The sequence below is a fragment of the Physella acuta genome, unplaced genomic scaffold (assembly GCF_028476545.2).
Source record: "Physella acuta isolate Inbredline_101_S28 unplaced genomic scaffold, ASM2847654v3 ptg000225l, whole genome shotgun sequence".
NCBI lineage: Eukaryota > Metazoa > Mollusca > Gastropoda > Physidae > Physella > Physella acuta.
In genome coordinates, this window is record NW_026731744.1 from 1,247,120 (window position 1) to 1,268,150 (window position 21,031).

A 21,031-nucleotide genomic window follows, 5' to 3' on the forward strand; every position below is an offset into this window, starting at 1 on the left:
AGAGAGAGAAGTGTGTGTACCCCCACACAACCATTCGCCAAAGTTTTTTCCCCCGAGCATCTTGAGCAAAGTCCCAGAACTCGCACCTCAAGACAAGGACCAGTATCGGAATCAGATATCGGGTTATCTTCCCAGCGCTGGTTTCAAAGGCCGGCAATGTTTTGATTGTGTATGGTTTGAATATGTGGTTTGTGGCGGCGTGTGGGCCCGTGTAGAAATATTTAAACTAGTAGCAGACGACCGGCCAATTGGGCAGAACAGAGGGGGGGGGGGGGGGCGTTGTCAAGTTCGTAACTCGGCCGTGTCGGGCGACCAGAGCCAGAAGCAGACGGAAGTTAGAATTACTTGTGAAAATAAACGGAGCAGACGATTAGGGCCCATCGTTTTCATGCCGAGGGCCAGAAGCACAATCCCTACAAGATATTTTCTCTGCCACTCGGCGCCAGTTCCATCGGGCCGACACTGAAGCCGCTTGATGTGCAACTCAGCAGCAGAAACCGGAGAGATATTAGAAAACAAGATGTCGTCGCCCCGGGCGGCAGCCGTCCACTGGATGAAGGAGACGCCACCCGTCCACTGGATGAAGGAGACGCCACCCAGATAGTTTGTAGGGATAATAGGATTAGCATCTCAAGATGGCGGCCATTTGTAGGTGGGCTTTGTGTTAGTGGCTTTCAGGTGTTGGTAGGCTTTGTGTGTTAATTTGAAAACCTAACTTCATAATTTGGATGTGGCTTTGTGTGTTAATTTGAAAACCTAACTTTGTAATATGGATGTGGCTTTGTGTGTTAATTTGAAAACCTAACTTTGTAATTTGGATGTGATTGATAGTTCTCAGCAACACCAAGACCTTTTTAGCTCACCCCATCTCTGGGAGCAGGACATTACCACACAGATGAATACCCCCCCCCCCCCCCCCCCCCACAAGCATACATTAGGACATTCGTTACCATCTTGTTGATTACAAACTGACCCTAAACTTAAGCATTGAGTAATGAGGGAAAGCTGTAAGCAACACTAGATATGCATGTGTATACAATCAATTTTAATGTGGCAACTAACAATATTTCTCTTGAAAGAATCAACTCAATGTGGCATTTCAATGACCTACATCTAGAGATGACAACAGAGTGAGATTCAAATGTGTCATTTGACTGACCTACAACTAGAGATGACAACAACAGAGTGAGATTCAAATGTGTCATGTGGCATTTGACTGAATTTTATCTAGAGATGACAACAAACTGCTAGATTCCACATGGTCAGAAAATTTTTCTTTAAACAGTTGCTCTAGACATAGGATGATATCATCAACTTTTTTTCTGTCAGCTTGCTGGATTGTCCGCCTGTGTTCCTTATTTTTGTCAACAGACTGGATTATCTGCCCTTGGTCCTTACTTCTGTCAGCTTGCTGGATTGTCTGCCCATTTTCCTTACTTCTGTCAACTGACTGAGTTATCTGCCCATTATCTGCTGTCTGGGTTGTCTGCCCATTATCTGCTGTCTGGGTTGTCTGCCCACTTATGAGAAGATCACCAGATGGTGAAACATTTTCTTCACCACCAATTAAAATATTTTTTACTGATTGCAGCATCTGAAATTTATATCAGAAATGGTAAAAACTTGTGAAAATGGAGAGATGACAGTCAACTAGTAACTTTTTTTTTCCTCCAGAAAAAAAAAAACTAAAAAAAATCTTTATTCTGATATTAATGTTTTATGTGCATTTATAAATCAATGTAAATATTGTAATTACTTTTAATTACAGTCTTGGGCAATAGCACTAATCTATACAAATTTTTTCCCTTTCCTTTAAATGCCTGATATCTTAAATGGACAATGCCCTACCCTTCAACTCCTCAGTTTTTCTAAAACAACACAATTTTTAAATAAATTTAGTCACAAGACAGCCTGCCAGCCCCAGCTAGTCACAAGACAGCCTGCCAGCCCCAGCTAGTCACAAGACAGCCTGCCAGCCCCAAGTCACAAGACAGCCTGCCAGCCCCAGCTAGTCACAAGACAGCCTGCCAGCCCCAACTAGTCACAAGACAGCCTGCCAGCCCCAAGTCACAAGACAGCCTGCCAGCACCAGCTAGTCACAAGACAGCCTGCCAGCCCCAAGACAGCCTGCCAGCCCCAACTAATCACAAGACAGCCTGCCAGCCCCAACTAGTCACAAGACAGCCTGCCAGCCCCAAGTCACAAGACAGCCTGCCAGCCCCAAGTCACAAGACAGCCTGCCAGCCCCAACTAGTCACAAGACAGCCTGCCAACCCCGAGTCACAAGACAGCCTGCCAGCACCAACTAGTCACAAGACAGCCCCAAGACAGCCTGCCAGCCATAACTAGTCACAAGAAAGCCTGCCAGCCCCAACTAGTCACAAGACAGCCTGCCAGCCACAAGTCACAAGACAGCCTGCCAGCCCCAAGACAGCCTGCCAGCCCCAGCTAGTCACAAGACAGCCTGCCAGCCCCAAGTCACAAGACAGCCTGCCAGCCCCAAGACAGCCTGCCAGCCCCAGCTAGTCACAAGACAGCCTGCCAGCCCCAACTAGTCACAAGACAGCCTGCCAGCCCCAGCTAGTCACAAGACAGCCTGCCAGCCCCAGCTAGTCACAAGACAGCCCCAGCTAGTCACAAGACAGCCTGCCAGCACCAGCTAATCACAAGACAGCCTGCCAGCCCCAGCTGGTCACAAGACAGCCTGCCAGCCCCAGCTAATCACAAGACAGCCTGCCAGCCCCAGCTGGTCACAAGACAGCCTGCCAGCCCCAGCTAATCACAAGACAGCCTGCCAGCCCCAACTAGTCACAAGACAGCCTGCCAGCACCAGCTAATCACAAGACAGCCTGCCAGCCCCAGCTGGTCACAAGACAGCCTGCCAGCCCCAACTAGTCACAAGACAGCCCCAGCTAGTCACAAGACAGCCTGCCAGCACCAGCTAATCACAAGACAGCCTGCCAGCCCCAGCTAATCACAAGACAGATTGCCAGCCCCAACTAGTCACAAGACAGCCTGCCAGCACCAGCTAATCACAAGACAGCCTGCCAGCCCCAGCTGGTCACAAGACAGCCTGCCAGCCCCAACTAGTCACAAGACAGCCCCAGCTAGTCACAAGACAGCCTGCCAGCACCAGCTAATCACAAGACAGCCTGCCAGCCCCAGCTAATCACAAGACAGATTGCCAGCCCCAACTAGTCACAAGACAGCCTGCCAGCCCCAACTAGTCACAAGACAGCCTGCCAGCACCAGCTAATCACAAGACAGCCTGCCAGCCCCAGCTAATCACAAGACAGATTGCCAGCCCCAACTAGTCACAAGACAGCCTGCCAGCCCCAACTAGTCCCAAGACAGCCTGCCAGCCCCAGCTGGTCACAAGACAGATTGCCAGCCCCAACTAGTCACAAGACAGCCTGCCAGCCCCAACTAGTCACAAGACAGCCTGCCAGCCCCAACTAGTCACAAGACAGCCTGCCAGCCCCAACTAGTCACAAGACAGCCTGCCAGCCCCAACTAGTCACAAGACAGCCTGCCAGCACCAACTAGTCACAAGACAGCCTGCCAGCCCCAAGTCACAAGACAGCCTGCCAGCCCCAACTAGTCACAAGACAGCCTGCCAGCACCAACTAGTCACAAGACAGCCTGCCAGCCCCAAGTCACAAGACAGCCTGCCAGCCCCAACTAGTCACAAGACAGCCTGCCAGCCCCAACTAGTCACAAGACAGCCTGCCAGCCCCAACTAGTCACAAGACAGCCCCAGCTAGTCACAAGACAGCCTGCCAGCCCCAAGTCACAAGACAGCCTGCCAGCCCCAACTAGTCACAAGACAGCCTGCCAGCCCCAACTAGTCACAAGACAGCCTGCCAGCACCAACTAGTCACAAGACAGCCTGCCAGCCCCAAGTCACAAGACAGCCTGCCAGCCCCAACTAGTCACAAGACAGCCTGCCAGCCCCAAGACAGCCCCAGCTAGTCACAAGACAGCCTGCCAGCCCCAACTAGTCACAAGACAGCCTACCAGCCCCAAGACAGCCTGCCAGCCCCAACTAGTCACAAGACAGCCTGCCAGCCCCAACTAGTCACAAGACAGCCTGCCAGCCACAAGACAGCCCCAGCTAATCACAAGACAGCCTGCCAGCCCCAACTAGTCACAAGACAGCCTGCCAGCCCCAACTAGTCACAAGACAGCCTGCCAGCCCCAACTAGTCACAAGACAGCCTGCCAGCCCCAGCTAGTCACAAGACAGCCTGCCAGCCATAACTAGTCACAAGACAGCCTGCCAGCCCCAACTAGTCACAAGACAGCCTGCCAGCCCCAACTAGTCACAAGACAGCCTGCCAGCCCCAACTAGTCACAAGACAGCCTGCCAGCCATAACTAGTCACAAGACAGCCTGCCAGCCACAAGACAGCCCCAGCTAATCACAAGACAGCCTGCCAGCCACAACTAGTCACAAGACAGCCCCAGCTAGTCACAAGACAGCCTGCCAGCCCCAACTAGTCACAAGACAGCCTGCCAGCACCAGCTAATCACAAGACAGCCTGCCAGCCCCAGCTGGTCACAAGACAGATTGCCAGCCCCAACTAGTCACAAGACAGCCTGCCAGCCCCAAGTCACAAGACAGCCCCAGCTAGTCACAAGACAGCCTGCCAGCCCCAACTAGTCACAAGACAGCCTGCCAGCCCCAGCTAGTCACAAGACAGCCTGCCAGCCCCAAGTCACAAGACAGCCTGCCAGCCCCAACTAGTCACAAGACAGCCTGCCAGCCCCAGCTAGTCACAAGACAGCCTGCCAGCCCCAAGTCACAAGACAGCCTGCCAGCCCCAACTAGTCACAAGACAGCCTGCCAGCCCCAACTAGTCACAAGACAGCCTGCCAGCCCCAACTAGTCACAAGACAGCCTACCAGCCCCAAGACAGCCTGCCAGCCCCAACTAGTCACAAGACAGCCTGCCAGCCACAAGACAGCCCCAGCTAATCACAAGACAGCCTGCCAGCCACAACTAGTCACAAGACAGCCTGCCAGCCCCAACTAGTCACAAGACAGCCTGCCAGCCCCAGCTGGTCACAAGACAGCCTGCCAGCCCCAACTAGTCACAAGACAGCCTGCCAGCCACAAGACAGCCCCAGCTAATCACAAGACAGCCTGCCAGCCACAACTAGTCACAAGACAGCCTGCCAGCCCCAACTAGTCACAAGACAGCCTGGCAGCCCCAACTAGTCACAAGACAGCCTGCCAGCCCCAACTAATCACAAGACAGCCTGCCAGCCCCAACTAGTCATAAGACAGCCTGCCAGCCACAAGACAGCCCCAGCTAGTCACAAGACAGCCTGCCAGCCCCAACTAGTCACAAGACAGCCTGCCAGCCACAAGACAGCCCCAGCTAGTCACAAGACAGCCTGCCAGCCCCAACTAGTCACAAGACAGCCTGCCAGCACCAGCTAGTCACAAGACAGCCTGCCAGCCATAACTAGTCACAAGAAAGCCTGCCAGCACCAGCTAGTCACAAGACAGCCTGCCAGCCATAACTAGTCACAAGACAGCCTGCCAGCACCAGCTAGTCACAAGACAGCCTGCCAGCCATAACTACAGTTCAAATACAAGGTCACAGTGAATTCACACTAACACTGTGACAGTGAGTTCAAAAGCGAGACCTAACATTGAGTTAACATAGGACAGACTAAGGTAAACAAAAGATAGCTTGTGCCTGCAGTGATGTATCAACCAAGGCATTGAGTTGGAGTGTGTTATCACAGAGTACCAGAGAGCAATGCTGAAAAAAACTTACTGAATGCAAACCACTGCATGCAAATCAGTTACCACCAATGGTTTTAATTTAAAGAATGTTTATTGGATTTTTACAGAATCATTTTCAATGTTGTGTAAAAATGGATATAACATCCATAAGACAATGCTGACCTTTGAAAGACAGGTGATACCAAGAGCTGACTTGTAGAGACAAGAGAGCTTGACCCTGTTGTTGTAGACACAATAGTTGTCTGCCAACCCACTGGCTGGGCCTAGTATTTCTCCAGGATTATCTCCATAAATTACTTCAAAGTCAAACTTGATAGGCAAATCTGAAATGCACATTCCAATCTTTATGAAACATGTCATAGTCACAGTTTTGTTACTTACTTATTACTATTAAATTTGTTTCACTAAAAATGTATTTGAAAGGTCCCAGTACTCTTTTTGCATGGTACAAATAAAACTAAAATCTAAGATCATGTTTTATTGTCCAAACAATATTAGTTCAACCTATCATTTTTCCCTAAATATTAACCCTTTAACTCCTGATGTCGACAAACGTCGCTGAACTCCTAAAGTTGCATAACTCAATTTTTAAATTGTGTTGTTGCACTGCTAATTCTACTTTGTAATAGCAGTTTAATACAATAAAAGTTATCAGGTAAAGAAACAGAAGAAAAACTTCCTTTCAGTATTTATAGAATCCAAGTTCATGCATGGGTTAGATTTTAAAGATTTTTTTTAAACCCGTCCAAATGTTCCTAATTTTGTCCCATAGAGGCATCATTTTTGTGTTGGCTTATGGAAGTCCTGGGACTAGTTATAATGAGGGCATGCCTCATTTAGATGAAAATAATAGCAGTACTGATAATTATATTTAATTAAATAAATATGAAAGTGATTTTTTAAAAGACCCATCCTATATTTATATTATATTTTAAAGAGTACTGGCCCTTTCCTTAGGATTAGGGGAGTGTAAATGTGCTGCAGCCTAGGAGGCAAAGGTTTAAATAAAAGACCATGCCACTGACAAAGAAAACTACATGACTTACTACACTCAATGGGCTACAAGAAAATAGCATGACTTACTACACTCAATGGGCTACAAGAAAATTACATTACTTACTACACTCCATGGGACAGAAGAAAACTACATTACTTACTACACTCAATGGGCTACAAGAAAACTACATTACTTACTACACTCAATGGGCTACAAGAAAATAGCATGACTTACTACACTCAATGGGCTACAAGAAAACTACATTACTTACTACACTCCATGGGACAGAAGAAGAAAATTACATTACTTACTACACTCAATGGGCTACAAGAAAACTACATTACTTACTACACTCAATGGGCTACAAGAAAATTACATTACTTACTACACTCAATGGGCTACAAGAAAACTACATTACTTACTACACTCAATGGGCTACAAGAAAACTACATTACCTACTACACTCCATGGACAGAAGAAGAAAACTACATTACTTACTACACTCCATGAGACAAAAGAAAACTACATGACTTACTACACTCAATGGGCTACAAGAAAGCTACATTACTTACTACACTCAATGGGCTACAAGAAAACTACATTACTTACTACACTCAATGGGCTACAAGAAAATTACATGACTTACTACACTCAATGGGACAGAAGAAGAAAACTACATTACTTACTACACTCAATGGGCTACAAGAAAACTACATTACTTACTACACTCAATGGGCTACAAGAAAACTACATTACTTACTACACTCAATGGGCTACAAGAAAACTACATTACTTACTACACTCAATGGGCTACAAGAAAACTACATTACTTACTACACTCAATGGGCTACAAGAAAACTACATTACTTACTACACTCAATGGGCTACAAGAAAACTACATTACTTACTACACTCAATGGGCTACAAGAAAATTACATTACTTACTACACTCAATGGGCTACAAGAAAACTACATTACTTACTACACTCAATGGGCTACAAGAAAATTACATGACTTACTACACTCAATGGGCTACAAGAAAATTACATTACTTACTACACTCAATGGGCTACAAGAAAACTACATTACTTACTACACTCAATGGGCTACAAGAAAATAGCATGACTTACTACACTCAATGGGCTACAAGAAAACTACATTACTTACTACACTCAATGGGCTACAAGAAAATTGCATGACTTACTACACTCAATGGGCTACAAGAAAATAGCATGACTTACTACACTCAATGGGCTACAAGAAAATTGCATGACTTACTACACTCAATGGGCTACAAGAAAATAGCATGACTTACTACACTCAATGGGCTACAAGAAAATTGCATGACTTACTACACTCAATGGGCTACAAGAAAATAGCATGACTTACTACACTCAATGGGCTACAAGAAAATTGCATGACTTACTACACAAATACTCTTTGCTGTAGCTCTCAGAGATGGTCAGACAACGGACATCTGAATACAAGGATGTGCTGGCAGGGTTGTAAGGGCTGATAATTACTCCAACAAACTGGTTGCCTCCCTTGGAAAACCAATACTGAGGAAATAATTCAAACATTTTTTTCTTATGTTTTACAAATGAAATATTGCTTGGTGTCAGTGTAATGGTAGTCAGGTTGTTCTTTGTTAGGGAGGCATGTGTTTGTTAGGTAGACATTTGTTTGTTAGGGAGACATTTGTTTGTTAGGGAGACATTTGTTTGTTAGGGAGACATTGTTTGTTAGGGAGACATTTGTTTGTTAGGGAGACATTTGTTTGTTAGGGAGACATTGTTTGTTAGGGAGACATTTGTTGGTTAGGGAGACATTGTTTGTTAGGGAGACATTTGTTTGTTAGGGAGACATTTGTTTGTTAGGGAGACATTGTTTGTTAGGGAGACATTTGTTTGTTAGGGAGACATTTGTTAGGGAGACATTTGTTTGTTAGGGAGACATTTGTTAGGGAGACATTTGTTTGTTAGGGAGACATTGTTTGTTAGGGAGACATGTGTTTATTAAGGTGACATTTGTTAGGGAGACATTTGTTAGGGAGACATTTGTTTGTTAGGGAGACATTTGTTTGTTAGGGAGACATTTGTTAGGGAGACATTTGTTTGTTAGGGAGACATTTGTTTGTTAGGGAGACATTTGTTAGGGAGACATTTGTTTGTTAGGGAGACATTGTTTGTTAGGGAGACATTTGTTTGTTAGGGAGACATTTGTTTGTTAGGGAGACATGTGTTTATTAAGGTGACATTTGTTAGGGAGACATTTGTTAGGGAGACATTTGTTTGTTAGGGAGACATTGTTTGTTAGGGAGACATTTGTTTGTTAGGGAGACATTTGTTTGTTAGGGAGACATTGTTTGTTAGGGAGACATTGTTTGTTAGGGAGACATGTGTTTATTAAGGTGACATTTGTTTGGGAGAAATTTGTTTGTAATGGAGACATTTGTTTGTTAGGGAGACATTTGTTTCACCATCAATCCTAGGTTTTTCCCAGAAAAGGTCAGCTAATGATTCTTGGGTCTGCTCAAAATGGTACATGAAATATTACCTGAAATTTTTGCTGTGTTTCTATATCTCTGACGGATGGGTCAGGGGAGAAGGTGGGGTGGGAGTGGTACCAGCCAACAACAGACATGCCCACGTCCTCAATCTGTTCACTGGCCTGAGTCTGGGACACTGGGGAGTAACAGGGCACATCAGCTTTACACACTGACCACACTACTGACCTCAGAGTGACATGACATGGCACATCAGCTTTACACACTGACCACACTACTGACCTCAGAGTGACATGACATGGCACATCAGCTTTACACACTGACCACACTACTGACCTCAGAGTGACATGACATGGCACATCAGCTTTACATACTGACCACACTACTGACCTCAGATTGTCATGGCACATCAGCTTTACACACTGACCACACTAATGACCTCAGAGTGACACAGCACATCAGCTTTACACACTGACCACACTACTGACCTCAGAGTGACATGGCACATCAGCTTTACACACTGACCACACTACTGACCTCAGAGTGTCATGGCACATCAGCTTTACACACTCACCACACTACTGACCTCAGAGTGACATGACATGGCACATCAGCTTTACACACTGACCACACTACTGACCTCAGAGTGACATGGCACATCAGCTTTACACACTGACTACACTACTGACCTCAGAGTGTCATGGCACATCAGCTTTACACACTGACCACACTACTGACCTCAGAGTGACATGGCACATCAGCTTTACACACTGACCACACTACTGACCTCAGAGTGACATGGCACATCAGCTTTACACACTGACCACACTACTGACCTCAGAGTGTCATGGCACATCAGCTTTACACACTGACCACACTACTGACCTCAGATTGTCATGATATGGCACATCAGCTTTACACACTGACCACACTACTGACCTCAGAGTGTCATGGCACATCAGCTTTACACACTGACCACACTACTGACCTCAGCGTAACAGGGCACATCAGCTTTACACACTGACCACACTACTGACCTCAGCGTAACAGGGCACATCAGCTTTACACACTGACCACACTACTGACCTCAGAGTGACACAGCACATCAGCTTTACACACTGACCACACTAATGACCTCAGCGTAACAGGGCACATCAGCTTTACACACTGACCACACTACTGACCTCAGAGTGACATGGCACATCAGCTTTACACACTGACCACGCTACTGACCACAGAGTGACACAGCACATCAGCTTTACACACTGACCACACTACTGACCTCAGAGTGACACAGCACATCAGCTTTACACACTGACCACACTACTGACCTCAGCGTAACAGGGCACATCAGCTTTACACACTGACCACACTACTGACCTCAGAGTGTCATATGGCACATCAGCTTTACACACTGACCACACTACTGACCTCAGAGTGACATGGCACATCAGCTTTACACACTGACCACGCTACTGACCACAGAGTGACACAGCACATCAGCTTTACACACTGACCACACTACTGACCTAAGCGTAACAGGGCACATCAGCTTTACACACTGACCACACTACTGACCTCAGAGTGACACAGCACATCAGCTTTACACACTGACCACACTACTGACCTCAGAGTGACATGGCACATCAGCTTTACACACTGACCACACTACTGACCTCAGAGTGACATGGCACATCAGCTTTACACACTGACCACACTACTTACCTCAGAGTGACACAACACATCAGCTTTACACACTGACCGCACTACTGACCTCAGAGTGACACAGCACATCAGCTTTACACACTGACCACTCTACTGACCTCAGAGTGACACATCAGCTTTACACACTGACCACACTACTGACCTCAGATTGTCATGATATGGCACATCAGCTTTACACACTGACCACTCTACTGACCTCAGAGTGACACATCAGCTTTACACACTGACCACACTACTGACCTCAGATTGTCATGATATGGCACATCAGCTTTACACACTGACCACTCTACTGACCTCAGAGTGACACATCAGCTTTACACACTGACCACTCTACTGACCTCAGAGTGACACATCAGCTTTACACACTGACCACACTACTGACCTCAGAGTGACACAGCACATCAGCTTTACACACTGACCACACTACTGACCTCAGCGTAACAGGGCACATCAGCTTTACACACTGACCACATTACTGACCTCAGAGTGTCATGGCACATCAGCTTTACACACTGACCACACTACTGACCTCAGAGTGACATGGCACATCAGCTTTACACACTGACCACACTACTGACCTCAGAGTGACATGGCACATCAGCTTTACACACTGACCACACTACTGACCTCAGAGTGACATGGCACATCAGCTTTACACACTCACCACACTACTGACATCAGAGTGTCATGGCACATCAGCTTTACACACTGACCACACTACTGACCTCAGAGTGACATGGCACATCAGCTTTACACACTCACCACACTACTGACATCAGAGTGTCATGGCACATCAGCTTTACACACTGACCACACTACTGACCTCAGCGTAACAGGGCACATCAGCTTTACACACTGACCACACTACTGACCTCAGAGTGACATGGCACATCAGCTTTACACACTGACCACACTAATGACCTCAGATTGTCATGATATGGCACATCAGCTTTACACACTGACCACACTACTGACCACAGAGTGACATGGCACATCAGCTTTACACACTGACCACACTACTGACCTCAGAGTGACACAGCACATCAGCTTTACACACTGACCACACTACTGACCTCAGACTGTCATGGCACATCAGCTTTACACACTGACCACACTACTGACCACAGAGTGACATGGCACATCAGCTTTACACACTGACCACACTACTGACCTCAGAGTGACACAGCACATCAGCTTTACACACTGACCACACTACTGACCTCAGACTGTCATGGCACATCAGCTTTACACACTGACCACACTACTGACCTCAGAGTGACACAGCACATCAGCTTTACACACTGACCACGCTACTGACTAACAACACAACTCATACTTTTACGCATAATAACACAATGACTGGCGACAAAGTGACCTCTGACAGACAACATAATGAACAGCAACTGACCTGGGTCCATCTCGCACTGCATCCCAGTGCTCATGCTTTGACATGGCACGGCCATGCTGATGATCAATGTGTTAGAGGAGAACTGACCCCCCAGCATGCCAATCACCTCCGTCTTGGATATATGGGCATGTATGTCCATGATGGCTACGGCAGTGTTCAACATTTCTATCTTGTAAGGTGGCTGGCAAATAAAGGACAAGTAGTATTCAACATTTCTATCTTGTAAGGTGGCTGGCAAATAAAGGACAAGTAGTATTCAACATTTCTATCTTGCAAATAAAGGACAAGCTCTTGATATAAGTTAAATATAAGCATCATCTAGATATGCTGAGGTCCCAGAAACAGATGAACTCTGATTCCTATACTGCATGGACCAGCAGGTTGACTAACAATACATTGACTCCCCAACCAGCTGAGGAAGTTGGTTAATGTGACTGGCTGGGCTACTTACAGGATTGTCTGCAGAGAATGAGGTGCAAGGCACAAGTTTGAAAGGATCATAAACACTTTTGGTGGCTCTGTAGACTTTGGCTTTAGATTCACATTTCTTCTTGTCTACATTATGCTGAAACACAAAGCTTCTCATCTATATTGGGTTCAACTAGAGAAAATAAGTGGCTGCTGTGTCTTATTGATTTGTTAACAAACTAGTTGATATGAAGCAGCTAATACTTGGGTTAGATGATCTGCGTGACTCAACTAGCCAGAAATGGGAAGTCGCTTACATCAATTGTCTTCCCTTCTAGTTCCTTCTCATCCACCCACAAGCCTGACTCATCACGGATTCTGCGTTTTCGAGGTCTCTGAAAGATGGGACAGAATCGTAATCTATTCAATTTTCTCTAATATAATGTATGCATAATATAAACATTACATTTTAAAAAAATAAAAAATTCTACCAAAGTGTTGGAGAATCCATTGATAAAGTTAGGGTTCCATTTATGGTGGGAAAAAGAGGTGGCTTTGTTGTCTTGTTTAAATTACTTTGTTTACAAATATTTCTTTAAATATTTTGTTATGGATGGATATAGTTTGGTAAGTAGAACACTGAATTGACTTTGATAAATAGAACACTGAACTGAATTGACTTTGGTAAGTAGGAACACTGAATTGACTTTGGTAAGTAGGAACACTGAATTGACTTTGGTAAGTAGGAACACTGAATTGACTTTGGTAAGTAGGACACTGAATTGACTTTGGTAAGTAGGACACTGAATTGACTTTGGTAAGTAGGACACTGAATTGACTTTGGTAAGTAGGACACTGAATTGACTTTGGTAAGTAGGACACTGAATTGACTTTGGTAAGTAGAACACTGAATTGACTTTGATAAATAGAACACTGAACTGAATTGACTTTGGTAAGTAGGACACTGAATTGACTTTGGTAAGTAGGACACTGAATTGACTTTGGTAAGTAGGACACTGAATTGACTTTGGTAAGTAGGACACTGAATTGACTTTGGTAAGTAGGACACTGAATTGACTTTGGTAAGTAGGAACACTGAATTGACTTTGGTAAGTAGGAACACTGAATTGACTTTGGCAAGTAGAACACTGAATTGAACTGTTCAGATACAACCAGCATTTCAGACACATTAACTACACATTGTAAGTGTACAAATAAGTGTACAACACCCACTGTAATAATTATACCAGTGTCAATGAAATATATATTTATAACATGACTGAAACTAAATAAATGAGTGATTTGCTTTTATGGTGGACATGGTTACCAAGGCAAGAAGTAGGTCCTAATTAAATGAAAACTGTACAAGTTGTATAAAACAAGCAAACTTCAGCAGTAGGTCCTAATAAAATGCAAACTTGAAGAGTGTGAGGATGGACTTACTACTGATTCAGCTTTGATGAGAGGAAAAGGTGGCATTAATTCTTTATTTATTCCTTTGAGACGACTGTTGGTTCCCCCTGGGGCAGTTCTATGTGGATTGCGGTAGTTGGCCTGCTCTGAACACATCCATGAGAAGACAAAATAAAACAGTTCTTAGTTTGACATCAATTTAAGACAACTCTATTAGAAGACTGCAATAAAGGTTTCCAAGTCTGAAGATTGAAATCAAAGTTTAGATTTACCACAGCCAAAGTTGATAGCTCCAACACACTCCAAGTAAGAGTGGATACGTCCTATACAGTTTACATCGCCACAATTCTTCAGCCCAGGTCTGATACATGTTTTGTTTAGATACACAGGTTTGCTTTTTAACCTTCAAAACATTTATTAACATAAATAAACATAAAGCTGTCACACAAGTTTATAGTTCAAACATCTCAACTATCTTAAAGAAAGATAGCTTACCAGCAATCAATGATGTAACTACGAATTTTGAGATAACGTTCAGGTGTTTTGGGGGGTCTGCCATCAAAGAAATCTGCATGGACTCTTCTCTCCTCCTCTGTGATTTCATTGGGTGGGAAGACTTTCTCTTGTACAGGGACATCAAACTCCAGCACCTCACCAGACCAGGCCACAAGACCATTCACTGGTTCAATAAGAACAATAGTCAACTCTACTGTAACAACTTACAGTCTAAGCCTGTACACAGCTTAGTGCTAGTGCTGTCAGTCAGAGTCATGTACACACCTTATTGCCAGTGCTGTCAGTAATGAAAGAACTAATCCTGTCAATCACATATGATGAAAAACTAATTACCAATGCTGTCAATCACATATGATGAAAAACTAATTATCTATGCTGTCAATCACATATGATGAAAAACTAATTACCAATGCTGTCAATCACATATGATGAAAAACTAATTATCTATGCTGTCAATCACATATGATGAAAAACTAATTACCAATGCTGTCAATCACATATGATGAAAAACTAATTACCGATGCTGTCAATCACATATGATGAAAAACTAATTATCTATGCTGTCAATCACATATGATGAAAAACTAATTACCAATGCTGTCAATCACATATGATGAAAAACTAATTACCGATGCTGTCAATCACATATGATGAAAAACTAGTTACCAATGGTGTCTGTTTGAACATGGTGCTCCTCTTCTTCCCTGTCCATATCGTCAGTTGCGAGGACAGTATCCAAGTGTGAGTCATCATCTCCAGACTTGAGCCCATCCTGGCTGCTGGTGGAATCATTGTCAGGGTTAGAGAGAAAATCTTGGCAAGTCACATTAGGTTTGGCTGAGGTGTCCAAAGATGTGTCTGACTTAGTTTCAGACAACTGACCAGTGCCTCCATCTTGCTCCAGCTGACCAGTGCCGATGTGAGCTGCCTTAAGCAGCTGCAGGTACACAGAGCTGGGGGATGCTGAGCGACTCAACAGTATTGGGTTTTCTTCATCATCGTTCTCTATATCAATGTCTATATCCATGTCATCCTCATCTGACAGCTTTGAGGTTCTGGTAAAGCTGGAGTTGCTGACGTCACTGACATCACTGGAGCCATTGACGGTGGATATCCCATCAGAAGTGGAGCAGACACTGTTACAGCGGCTGGTCCTGGCTTGTAGGACTATGTCCCCTACCCCTGCAGCTCCATGTGCTGCCCCGCTAAGATCCAATTTCTTCAATTTTCTCGGACTGTTCTTCTCTTTGCCCGGCTTAGTGCTTGACTTTCTCTGTGTAGGCCTGTGAATGGTCCCAGCTTTCAGCTTGTCACACTTATTGGCTGGGGCTATTCTCTGCTTTCTACCCTGACCTTTGACTTGGGGGTCAGCTGCTGGAGTTACTACAGTTGGCTGACCTGTTGTGATGCTAGCCACAGTGGCTGCCAGTGAAGAGGGAGTGCTGTTAAATAAAGGTGTTTCTGTCATGGATTTCAAAGTATCCATCTCCAACTTTTCCATTTCAGCCTTTTTCTTAGCCTGCAACATAAAATTAGGCAAAGTCTGTTTCAATCATGTACACAATGTAACAATGCCAAAGTGTTAAGACGACATTAACTTGAATGAACAAACTACTGACCAGGTTTTTCATGTACTGTTGAGCATAATTCTTAACCTGCAGACTTGTTCTTGTGGGGATTAAACTGGCAATTTTACTCCAACTTCTGCCAAATATTCCCTGAATTAGAAAGAAGAAATTTGGTCAACCACAAAAATAGTGTTCTTGTGGGGATTAAACTGGCAATTTTACTCCAACTTCTGCCAAATATTCCCTGAATTAGAAAGAACTAATTTGGTCAACCACATCAAAAGACTGACAATTGTACATACCATGCCTCTAAGGAAAGTGTTTTTTTCTTCCTGAGTCCATGGACTTTTGTTGGGTGTTGTAGCTTTACTTGTGCCAGCAGTCACAAGAAGTACATTCTTTTTTATGCTCAGATAACGTGAAGTTTTACGACCATACATGTATTGTATGTACTTGGTTAAGGTTAACAAGAATAGAACAAGAACTGTGTAAAATAGCTTAAGTCAATATAACCAAAAAGGATACTGTTCTTCAAGTAGCATCTTCTCTATAGTAGCCTTAGACTTCTCATCCATGCAGCTGTCCAGTGACCAACCCTGTTAAAGTGGAATGTTATCATACACTTGCTTGCTTCTTCTTTAATTTTACATGTTTGTCCTTCCTAACTTCAGCCCTAAAGTAACTCTAGCTCATAACTAACTGTACCATCTGCCTTATGGACTCAAGTAAATGTGTACATCTGTCCTATTGATAGTTGATAAAACTACTGCAATGTGCTGACACTAGTTTCAGTTTACCTGTTCCAGCATCCAAGCTGGGCTTGTAAATTCTGGTAAAAGATTTGCACTTTTTGATGGCAGTTCGTTTGTATCATAAAACTCTTCCCCAAGCCTAAAAAGAAACATTAAACAATACTCCTTATAGAGTAACTTGTAAGTGTAAGAAAATAAATAATTTAAAAATTAGGTAGGCCTATATTTTATTTTGCAAAAAATTATTTTCTTTACAGGGGCATAACCAGGGAAAACAACTAGGAAGAGACCAGACAAAAGTGAATTGACAGTGATTGACCGGATTGTGTATGGAAGAAGGTGCAAAAGAGATATGAGACAGATGAGAAAATAATGATGCACAATCAGATGCACAAGAAACGGCTGAAAAGATAATCTACAATATTCTACAATCTACATTTACTTTAGAACAATTAAGTCCTTATACCAGTTTTTCTACCTAGTTTCATTGTTCTATTACAAGATCATAAAGCATAACAGAATATTTTAAAATTTCATAAATCAAGCTACTACAGTCTACACTCACACTGAACAGGAACAAGTGAATACTCAACCAACACTTTTACTTTTTTTTAAAAGACAATAAAAGAGTTGTCAAGACTCAAGCAAGAGTACTACTTAAAGCTTTTAGTTTAGAGTCTCAGTACTAGAGTAAAGTTCCACGCGCGGTCACACATAGCGGAAAATTCCAAATTCCCGATTTTCATCGGGCGCTATTTTATAACCGTTTCACACAGAAACAAACCGAAAGCACTGTATTACTCCGCTGCCATTCTACTGTAATATGTATGAGTCATTTTGTATTCCTACGCATAGTATTTAAGATATTCATGTTTTAGTGACGTCCCTCCTTGCGATATTTTTTTCCCTTTTTTTTTTGCCTGCGTACGCAAGAACCTGCTTGCCAACGAGCGTATTGTATACGTTTTGATCCAATTTTAATAATTGAAATAAATATTTTACACACTTAAACGTGTTGTTGATTGTATTATTAATTAATAGATTGCAAAAATAATAATTAAAAACATGTTAATTAAATTAATTAAAGACATTAAAAGTTGACCCAGTGATGACTCAAGGGACGCAACTATAATAATCATAACAAAGGGACGTAACAACCACTAAAAGACATAACGTAACATTTGCTTAGATATGCTTGTATGTAGAGACACAAACTAGATTTAGAAGAAGTAGATGATCGAAATAATTTAAAACAGCAGAAAAAAATAGAAAGTATACAGATTCTAGGCTTAGTTTGAAATATAGAGCATCTAGAACTAGGCTAGTCTAGCTCAAGTCGTTGGTTACGCAGCGATGTGAAACCACCGTAATCGACACCCAAGCTGCGGCCACCCCTATTTACCTATCAGGTTGCTTTATTAGCCTTATCTATCGTATGTACAGTGTCCCGCATATATTGTAGAAGCTATTTATAGTTAACCTAGTTATAAAAAGCTTTGATTGGTTGGTTTTATTCATCTCATCCGGGACCTAGTGTTTTTCATAGGGGGAACTAGAACCGCCTACGACGTCATACCTCGAAACTTTAAAATTTAAAAACTCGACTTCCAGAAGGAGAAAAACAAAAGAATTTGACCTGGATATATTTAGAAATGGACAGGTTTACAGCAGATATCGGTAGTTTCGTATAAAACATCAAAACAAATATTGTACGAAGCGATAAACAGGCGATGATCGCACCGGTGTTTTAACCGCGCGTGGAACTTTACTCTAGAATAGATCTAGATCTAGTAGTAGTAAAAGTAATAGTGACGTAGTGTGTGTAGTAGTAGATCTAGTCTAGAATCTAGTACTAAAAGTACTAAGAGAAGTGAAGTTTTACTTTAAGTGACTGAGTGCTCAAGCTCAAACAAAAGAAGTTCTGAAGTAGGCCTAGAGGAGCTTACACTTTTCGGACACACATAGCGAAAAAACGCAACGTAAAAATTCCATGCGGTCTCATTCAGTAACCGCTTAACATAGAAAACAAAAAAAAGTATCATATCTATCCGCAACCATTCTACTTTAATAATGTGTGTGTCATTTTGTATTCATACGCATAGAACTTAAGCTATTCTTGTTATAGTGACTGGGGGGTCTTAACGTGTGTTCGAACACATGTAATACAGTTTTACATGTGTTCGGACACCTTTACCCGTCATCGGACATAGCACTTTTTGTTCATTTAGAATAATTTAAAGTCAATTTAATGAATAAAAACATATATTATATGCATTTATATTGTGTTATTGATTGTTTGTGAGGTAATTTTAATAGTATAAAACCTTTTTCCCACACTCCCAAAGTTCATCCCATTCAGCCATTGCGGCTCGCGCAGTACGCTGCTAAGCCAGCCAGGTCACATGATTCCCCCACCTCTTTCGCATTCCACTGCCTTCTTGACCTTATTTTGACCCTTTCCCTTCAATAACCAGCCCCTTTTATGCTCTAAATTCTTATTTAATAATATTTTTGTGTTGCTGTCCGATCCCATGTAAGGCCAAATAAGTTAGCGAACACCCCTTTTTTATTGTTCAAGCACGAAAAAACCCATTAACCTTGACATTTACGATGTTCCATACATATATAGAAGCTATTTATAGTGTAACCTTTTAGCTAAGCATTGATTGGTTCAAGTTTTGCCCCTAAGTCCAACCCTAGGTCACTTCATCCGGCTGGTGTAAAAATAGAAATGTGCGTACCATGCAACGTTAAAAAATTTCTAAAAATAATTCTTGAGAAAGGAAACGGAAGTACTTGACACGGAAGTGTTCATAAATGAACAGTTTACGTGCAGGCGCCGTGGTTTCGCGTGAGACATGCTAATTAAAGTTTCTATGAGCCAAAAACCGACGAAGTGTTCGGTCCTACGTAATTTTTGGTGTGTGTCCGAAAAGTGTAAACTCCTCTAGATTGAAAGATTCTAGATCTATAACTGTAACAGTGCTATAACTAGAACAAGTCGTGCTTTTCTTCTTAAGATCATACTTTATTCAGGAACATTTGCTCTACACAAAAAATTAAATAGCTAGAAATAGAATGAACAATGTTAAATGTCTCACTCTGTTTTTAAATCGAATTCCCCTTCGACGTCGATATCATCCTCCGCCATTTTGATACAGACGACATCAAAGAAAACTTCCGTTTTACGTTCTCATTGATTTCCCCTTCCTGATTATTAAAAAGTCGCACTACGTCTCGCGTTTACCAAATAAGATTATGTAGACCTAGTCTAGAGATGATACATAGGAATTTCTATGGAACCACGGGGGATCATCTAGAGCTGGATGCAACACCCCGCGAGCCTCTTAAATATAATAAATAAGTTCAATAAAACAAATATAACAAAAACCTTTATGGCACAAGCTTTTAAATTTAATGCACCGAAAATATTAAATAAGAAAATGAAACCAATGTACTTTCTTTCAAAAAAGCTTTTGTAGCTAAAATAATTTAAAATATAGAGATCTATAACAGATCTCACGAGAGACCAAAGCTTTTGGAAAGAAAATTAGTTTTATTTTTGTTGCATTAAATGCTTGTTGCTATCAAGGTTGTTTGTTTGTTGTTTTTTTTTTTTTTGTAAGCATATTTGTTGTTTTTTTTTTTTTAGCGCAATTTCCATTCTGGAGAATTGCGTTTATTAACGCGTCATTTCTGGATGGATGGATGGATGGATGAATGTATGGATGAATGTGTGTCCGGGCTTTAAGTCGTATCTCCTCCTCAACGAAGCAATATCGATGACTAGTTCCAAAAGCAATTATGTTAAGCAAGTTACAAGAATGAGCATAGGCCATAAAAATTCCGGGTTTCTTTCATGTATTTCCCGGAAAAGCCAAAAAACCTCGAAAAAAAGCAGTTTTTGGCCCATATCTCGTCAACCAGACCACTTAGCGACTTGAAACATGTACCAATCGATTCCTGCCATAATTTAGAGCAAT

At 42.8% G+C, this 21,031-nt stretch overlaps 1 protein-coding gene across 1 annotated transcript; it reads right to left on the minus strand.

Annotated features, from left to right (window-relative positions):
• Positions 1-1,026: 1,026 nt before the first annotated feature.
• Positions 1,027-20,253, minus strand: LOC131937904 (histone H2A deubiquitinase MYSM1). The gene is made up of 16 exons (XM_059295616.1): positions 20,150-20,253; positions 17,094-17,187; positions 16,822-16,892; positions 16,599-16,743; positions 16,348-16,446; positions 15,395-16,247; positions 14,708-14,891; positions 14,485-14,615; positions 14,243-14,358; positions 13,117-13,194; positions 12,843-12,956; positions 12,392-12,572; positions 9,309-9,436; positions 8,179-8,311; positions 5,918-6,078; positions 1,027-1,594 (listed from the first exon to the last, which is right to left on the minus strand). The coding sequence occupies exons 1-16, from the start codon at positions 20,197-20,199 to the stop codon at positions 1,202-1,204; spliced, it is 2,931 nt and encodes a 976-aa protein (XP_059151599.1). The 5' UTR covers positions 20,200-20,253; the 3' UTR covers positions 1,027-1,201.
• Between the last annotated feature and the right edge of the window lie 778 nt (positions 20,254-21,031).